General features: G+C 26.6%; 1 protein-coding gene across 1 annotated transcript in view; it reads right to left on the bottom strand.

The window, feature by feature from the left end:
* The window catches only part of LOC117170010 (bestrophin-4-like), a 66,977-nt gene that overhangs the window by 52,591 nt on the left and 5,580 nt on the right, over positions 1-8,806 (bottom strand). The window contains exon 2 of the mRNA XM_033356524.1: positions 2,782-2,930. Within this exon, the coding sequence (XP_033212415.1) occupies positions 2,782-2,852 (71 nt within the window). The 5' untranslated portion in view covers positions 2,853-2,930. The remainder of the gene's footprint in view (positions 1-2,781; positions 2,931-8,806) is intronic.

Here is an 8,806-nt window from a genome sequence, read left to right as displayed (position 1 = left end):
CCCATCCACACACTACTCCTTTCCCCTGCCGAGTGAGTCACGCCTACCCCGAAAGGGAAATGGCTTAATGGTGTAATAATAATAATAATAATAATAATAAAATACTCGATTTTAAGCACAGTAAAAAAAGATTTCTAGCGATTTCAAACTCGATAAAAGTTCTGAGAAAGAGCCGGTCTTACCTATTTGATTAATCGACCATTCATATCGTCAATGAGAGCAGCATGTTTTTTTTACCTATTTCAATCGCGTTCACAATAATTAAATGACTCACTTAGTTCAGATAATTCTGAATGGAAGTACTTAAACATTCCTTCTTTGTCAGTTATATCTCGTGGGTTCAAGGTAAGGATATTGGAGAATGAATCTTATTGAATGAAATTTAGATCGCAATTTATAAAATGAAAGTTAAGGATAAAACCAAAATCTAAAAAACAAATTATTCACAATTTATTCCGCAATGAATAAATTTAGAAGTGAAATTAGAGTCTAAAGAACGAAATATTCCAAATTTATTCACCAATGAATAAACCTATAGCGATAAATTATCATAAAACTCATAAAAGTAAAATAAAACATAAATTGGTACTAAAGTTTTTGCCCCTTTTTGTAAGAAAGTTTTCTCCGTAAACCTTGGCTATTAATTTTTATAATTGATTGTACTGTAACTATTTTCTAGGAAAAGATGCAATGTTGGAATTTTCAGGAAATTATAGTCTAGAGATATTGAAGAGAGTAATAGGAAACTTCCATAAAATTCAAATAGAATTTTTATCAGCCTAGAGCAGATTAAAGTACAATTAATAGTGATTGCGCTTTGGAAAGTACCAACTTCAGTTGTTCTACATTTAAAATAAAGATTTTTTTGTTCAAGAGTGTTAATAATGTTATCAATTAGTTCCGGTGTCATTTTTTAATAACTAGAACATTGTGCGCGCTATGGTGCGCACTAATGAACCTTTCTTTAGAAAATAAACTCGGTTTATTTGCCAAAATTATGATATGGATTTTACAAAAATATTATGTGATTTGAGATCATTGTACATTAAAGAAGTTTCCTTATTATAGCGTGAAAATTCCAGTAAATTCAATATGAAGTACACACTTTTTTCACTTACTTACAATTCTTTAAAATTAACAAATTACTTTTTTAACTTACAAAATATTACTCTTCACGCGTGTAATAATCTGAAACCATATTTTTAATATTTTTTAATATTTAAAAAACATCAAAAATACATTTTGTTGAAAATTTTTGTATTTTATTGAAATTTTTTATTTTGTAATATATCCTTTGTGTGGTGACTAGTTCACCTTTATGGTTGGCAATTGTTGCAGTTTGTTAGAAATTATTATTTTTTAATTAAAATTAATCTTTTCAGTTGAAACACTATTCCTTTGGTTGAAAATAAGTTTCTGCATTGAAAAATAAGTTTTAGAACTAAAAATTAAACTAAATTGTTTTGAATACATTTAATCTTTCTGCTGGAAAAAGCATTTTTTTCTGGTAAACAATTAGTTTTTTTATTGAAAACTAATTTTTTAAAAGAAAGCTGTATAATTTTTATATTTATAATAGAAAATTCATTTGTTTGGTTGAAAATTCTACTATGAGGATCAAAATTCATGTATTTTGTTAAAAAATAATGTTTTAATTAATTTTTAATTTGCATTTTTTAACTATAAATTTAACTATTCCTTTTTTGTCGAAAAAATGATTAAAAATTCAGTTTTTTCTTGGAAGATTAATCATTTTAGTTATAAGTTCATTTTTTTGGTTAAAAATTTACCTATTTTGTTGAAAATGCATTTTTTGTTCAAAATGAATTTTTTTACTAAAAATGTAGGTATTCCGTTTTTTCTAGAAAATTGATCTTTCTAAGTTGAAATTTTTTGAATGGAAAACTTAACGATTTAAGTGAGATTTTTTTCATTGACTGAAACGTCTTTTTTTTATAAACTCAACTCTTGTGTTGAAAAGTGCTTGTTTTTGTTAAATAATTAGTCTGTTTTGGACAAGAATTCAAATAATGGAAATATTAACTATTACATTTTAACTGCAAATGTGATTCTTCAGTTTTTGGTTGAAAATTGATCTTTTTGAGTTAAAGACACGACTATCTGCTTGAAAATTCATGTAATTTACATATGTATTGCGTAATTGGCGGATGACCTCTTATCAAATTCTGTATGACTTTTATCCTTAAAAGTGTTTAAAATGTATTTTGAGAACAAATTTTCCCACCCTGACTTTGAAAATTTCATTTTTTCATTTTTTCTTACCAAAAGATAACATAAATGGTAAACTTACTGATTAAATAAAAAATAAATTATTTAAAATTTTCAGTAATTTTAAGCTTCGAAAATTTAATTCAATTGAACAGTTCAATCATTATATTTGAAATAATTAAATTTTTTTACATTAAATTAAATTAACCAAGTACATATTAACCTCTTTGGTCTAACTTTGGATTAAAGTAGCAAAAATTAACAATACGTGGTAAGTTTTGTTTTTCAAAAATATTTATTTCAGTTTAAATAATGCAATGAAAATAATTAAAATTGTAATTATACAAATGTTGTAAAAATACAACTTTTGATTGACATTTGACAATAAAGTTACTATCGTTCGTAATAAATACAAATTTTTATTCTGCTGAATATGCCTGGCTTGGGTTAAACCACCCAATTGGTATTGAGGAAAAGCGAGAATAATCCTTTCGAGATTTTCATGACACACCTATTTTTAGAGAAGAATTATTTAAATTAAAAAAGTCCTACCTCAGTAATAATTTTAGAAAGCATCCAAGGCCCCTGCAGGTTGCTACTTCCGCTGTATAACTAACCGTCATCCTTGATCCTTTGCTGCTTAAAAAGCCAGATCACTGCTGTGGTCTTCCCCCCACGACATCAGGAACTTCTAGCCTCACCTGAAACAAAAAAATTTAATTTATCTAGCATTAAAACTTAAAATGTTATATTTAAACAATTCAATTTTATAATCTATTTTTTTCATTAAAGTTCGACTTCTTTAAACGGTCATCTATTTCAATTAACTGCCTCTGAAATTTGATTGATTCCGTACCTTCAAATTTGAACACTTACAAACTCGCTTTAAAGAAGTTTCTCTTTAAACCGTGAACAATATTTTACAAACCAGAAGAACAAGAGCGTATTTCTAATTATATAATGTTGGCTCCACGTTTTAAAGTTAAAATTTAACATGGACAATTGTAAAATCTCGAAAAACAAAATTCCCAAAATTAAAAAATTACCAAATTATAGAAATCTTGAATTGGAAAATTCCCGAATAATACAATTCTCGACATTTTATAATATTACCAAATTCGAAGATTCCCCAATAATAGAATTTCCGACAATATATTATATTGCCGAACTTGGAAATTACCGAATAGTAAAATTCCCCACAGTTTATAATATTACTGAATTTGATAATTCCCGACATTAAATTGCCGAATTATAAAATATACGAAACAAAAATACCCGAATTTAAATAATTTAAAAAATTATTATTTTTGTTTAAATTAATATAATTTATTTATTAAAAATACAATAATAAAATAACAACAGTTCTCTGAAAATTGCGTTAAAAAATAAATTTAAAAACACGTGCGCCTCAAACGAAAAAAAAATGCTCTAAATTTTCACTGCACCAAATAACATTTTCCAAGCAAACTTTGCAGAATTAAGCACTGATTTATCTAGAAATTTTTCTTGAATTTTTTAAATGAAAAATTCGATTTTTGAGAACATTTTTGTAGATTTTTTTTAACACAGCATATTTTCAAACAAATTTTTGTTATCCAGATATACACTTTTTTAATTATTTTTAATTTAAATCCAAAGAATAGTTTAAAAATCATTTCATGAAAGTATTTGATTATTGTATTTTTAATAAATAAATAATATTTATCAAAGAAGAATTTTTTAATTGTTCGGATATTTTATAATTCGGCAATTTTGTGTCAGTATTTTTCTATTGGGCAATTTTCCAATTTTAGGATTTTTATGGGACGATTGAAAACTCCTGAAAAATAACATTCCTGACACTGTAAAATTCCCGAATAATAAAGTTCACGAAAGTTTATAACATTACCGAATTTGAAAATTTCCAAATAATTAAATTTCCGACATAAAATTGCTGAATCATAAAATATCTAAGGTAAAACATTGCCGAATTTAAATAATTTAAAAATACAGTAATAAAATACTTTTATCAAAAGAAATTTTTTTACTGTATAAAGTTTAAAAAAATTATTGTTTGAATATAAAATATAAATCATTCTATAAAACTGTGTTAAAAAATAAATTAAAAATTCAGTTAAATAGACACAGACTTATCTCGAAGCATCTTTTTAATTTCTTTAAAATCAAATATTCGATTTTTGAAAACGGTTTTCTACCATTTTTTTTAATACTATGCATATTTGCAAACAACATTTTTATCCAGATATATATTTTTGAAATTATTGTTATTGTAAATTCGAATAATAATTTTTTTAAACTTTAAATTTTAAGAAAAAATTACTTTGATTATTGTATTTTTAATAAAAAATCATATTAATTGAAGAACAATTTTTTTAATTGTTCAAATTCGGGAATATTATAAATCAGAAATTTTCTAGTTCGGATATGTTATTTCGGCAATTTTCTTTATTGTATTTTTAATTAATAAATAATATTTATAAAATATGTTTCAACAAATTTTTAATCCGGGAATTTTCTAGTTCGGATATTTTATAATTGGGCAATTTTCTGTCGGCAATTTTAAAATTCGATAATATTATAAACTGTGGCGAATTTTATTTTTCGGGAATTTTCCAATTTTGTAATATTATAAACTGTTCGGGAATTTTATAATTAAGGAATTTTCCAATTTGGGAATTTTATTTTTCGTGATTTTTCAGTCCTTCCATTTAAAACCGAGTATAAAACTCTTAAATTTCAAAGAACATAACCCGACTAAAAATTCCCCACAAAATTAAATATTGACAATCTCCATAAATTCATTAAATTTCACTTCCTTATAAATGAATTGCTTTTTTTTGAGATCCACGTGACTGAAATAAATACCTGTAGCTATCCTCATTTCCAAGGACGCAAACCCACATATTATAATTAAGAACTCCGTAATATATTATTATTTTCTATCTAGATATTGTAAATAAGAAGCGAGGCAATCATTGGTGTAGCAGATCTTACTTTTTTTTTCAAAGCGCGTGACACAGTAGCCATTATCGAATGTCCTATTTGCATCAGCATAACGAGGTCAGAACCTCATTGCTGATATCCTCACCATTCAAAAGGGAAATACTTTTTTTATTGTTTATGTATATAATTCTAATATTTTTAAAATAAATTACAAAAATCCTGAAATCCTAAATGTGTGAACACAGTAACCTCGCGAACACGTGGAAATTTTTTTCACTTGACAATCAACTTGGATCAATTAGCACGAGACCGGTAACAATTAGCAGGTGCTCACTGCTCAGTCACAATTGGAATGGAAACAACGTTCGAGCCGGAGCAAGTTTTTCTTCGCAAAAGCAGCATGGTTGGTGTTAGGTTTAATTATATATTAGGTACACCAATAAAGAAAAGAATCACTTTTTGAAAAATAGAATTTTTAATGATCACAATGAACAAGGCTTTATTGTCAATTGTTTTTGAAAACACAAAAGCAGTGACTTCTAATCTCGATCTTAGACTTTTTTCTCATGCCAAAAATAAAATATCTAGTTTTTTCATAATTTTGAGATACAAAATAATATTACTGATGGTCACACTTCAAAGCTTCAAAAAAAAAAAACACTATTTTCAATGAAAAAGTTTTGAAACTTACAAAAAAATGTATTCCAACAAGGTTTTTTTTCAACTGAATTTTATCTTATCGTTCTTACCAATTTTTGAAAAATGTTTAAAATTTATTATAAAATGGCCTATTTGTAGAAAAAAACATTCTCTACTGTTTCCAAATTTGAAGGTAAATTAACAATTTAAAAATAAATTAAAAACAACTATTTGAAGATTATTCACTTATTTCCTCAATTTGCAACAGTAGAATTGTATAGGGAAGATTTTCGTCCCAAAAATCATTCATACGATATATTAAAATCCAATTTTTTTAAATTGTAACAAGCGACAAACAGTGAGGCAAAACGTTAAAATTTATTCCAAAGCAGCCTAGAGCCTTGAGTTTTTAAAAACATTTAAAAAGTACCAATTTTTACAATGTTATTTATAATCTTTCTGCAAACAATCGAAATAAGCTTGGGATCAATCGAAATAGGTGTTTGAGAATATAATGCACGAAATTAAATGATAAAATATTTAAATTATTTTTATAAACAAATTGATCAAACAAATTTCACATTTGTTGTTTCCATGATTCAAAACAAAATATTTTTTGCAAATCAATCGTGTATTCTACCGTTAAGTCTACAGAATAAAAAAACATTGTAACCAATCAATAATTAACTTTTTTTGAAATTTTTCAGTTCGATACGCACTGTTATGTCTATCTGCAAAAATGTCAATTTGAGTGACAACTATACTTGCGCAGTGAACGTTTTCCGTGTCACCGCGCACGTTGCGCGTTTTCCTCCGTGAGCGTTTGTTGCTTTATTTACGGAATGATATAGCTTATGATTTTATTTTTTAATTCGACGTATTATTAGAAATAATTTATTCAATCACGTGAAATTAAACTTCATATAGTGCATAATACGAGATTCAAAAAGATCATTTTAAAAGTCGCTAACGTGGTTTTGATTCAAATTAAAATTGGAGAGTTCAAGCGCTTCTAATTTTTAATATTGTTCAGTTACAAAGACTAATTGTCGAAACACTAAAACATTTAAATGTCTGAAATTAAATTCGAAATAAGTCAAAATTTAAATTCTACTTTAACGTCAAACATTTAAATTTGATGGCTGGATTCTCCGTCTTTTTAATTTCCAAGAATTTATTGGCTGAATTATTGAATCTTCTTCTTGATTATTATTCTTCATAATTTAATATAAATCATATCTGTGAATTTTTAATGATAATAACAAAAGGTCAGGGAGTACAAACGTTTAACTTGTTGGCAATCTCCCATATAATTACATAATTATTTGTTATTATGTGAATGATAAAAAGAAATATATGGTAGCATAATGCAAGATTAAGAGGTGTAAAAAATGTTTAAAACCACTATTATTACATTTATTAAATAATTTAAACAATTTTTATTTCTACTCAATTCAAAATATTTAACTAAAAGAGATTGGATAATTGATTTAAAATGGTATACGTTGAAAACGGTGCATTTTATATAACTTTTTGTGTAGCAGAAAATCTTTTATTGTCACTAAGGTTGTTAAAGCATTTTTTCACTTAGCTTTTTTTTTATTATTTATCACTTTTGGAGAGTTTCTAAACTTTTAAAAAATATAAAGAAAAAAGGTATCGAGCCCTTTTTGAAATAAAAAAATTCAATCAAAAATTCTTTCTAACAAAAAATTTCTATTAAAGTCTCTCGAAGATTTTCAATTTGCCTTAGAACTACTAATTAATCATCAGAAAAATGCTTTCTTTAAGAAAAATTGAGCTCAACAACTTTTAGTTTGAAGAAGATTGTGGCACATTTGGTACTACGCTGCCTCAAAATACTTGACTGAAAATTGTAATCAACATCCAAATGGTTCAATATCTGAGCTGGTTAGTGCACGGTATATGCTTCATCAGATAGTGATTAATCAATTTCTTCAGCACGGAAGGGTGTGAATTTAAATTGACTTTCATATCCAAGACTACGATACAAAGTCACTGGACTTTTAATCAACTCTTTTTTTCCGGGAACAATTAATTTTTCAACTAATTTATCTGGAACTTTCCTATCTTGTCGTCTGGCATAAAACGAGAGTCGAATTATTATAACCGGACGAAGTTCATTTCATCGTGAGATCCTCCTCCCACATTCCAGGAATCAAATAATTATCGCTCGCATTTTCTAATTGTAAAATCGCTAAATAACAATGCCCTGAATCACAAAGTAAATAAATTCCTACAGTAGCACATTTCTGGATTCTTACAAGTATATGATGTTGCATTATATTATCGTCTCTCACGATCATGATAATTAATGTCACTGTGAACGTTAATCACGTAATAGTTGTTTGTTTCTATTTTACAATGTCCCTCAAGACTCTTATTTTGATCATAAGTGCTAAGTACTTTTTAATATAGAGTATTTGTTATTATTTTTATTAAGATGAAACTTTTCTTTTTAAATCCAGCATTAAATTAATGATATTATCTTTCTATTTCGTTAGACAGATTAAAATGCGATTTCGCGGCTGATCAAAGAGACACTCTAAATCAACCAACAAGGTTTGTCTTTCCTTCACTGCGACAATCGATTTTCAAAGGTCGATGTAAGTAAGCATCCACTGAATTCTATCTTAACAGCTTAATTCTTCCTGAGAAAATATACATTCGTAGCGGGAGGCTTAGAGCAAAGTAAAAAAGTCAGATCCCATGTGTAACCGGTGAATCAAACTGCAGCTGCGTCATTATATCGGCTTTTCAAAGAAATTTTCAATTGTTTCTGATTTTACTGAATTTTATATTGAAGATTTTTTAATTGTTTAATTATAATATTTCAATCTTAAAACTTTAAACTGGCACGTTTGATTAAAATAATGTATCAAACAATGTATCTATTGAAATAAAATATAATACATTTACTGTAAAGGACTGTGCATAAATTACGTTGTATTTTTAGTTAGAGGGGGTGGGGGGG

Source organism: Belonocnema kinseyi, chromosome 3 (genome assembly GCF_010883055.1).
Source record: "Belonocnema kinseyi isolate 2016_QV_RU_SX_M_011 chromosome 3, B_treatae_v1, whole genome shotgun sequence".
Taxonomy (NCBI): domain Eukaryota; kingdom Metazoa; phylum Arthropoda; class Insecta; order Hymenoptera; family Cynipidae; genus Belonocnema; species Belonocnema kinseyi.
The sequence above is the reverse complement of the archived record's forward strand: the minus strand, read 5'-3'. Positions and strand labels throughout refer to the sequence as shown.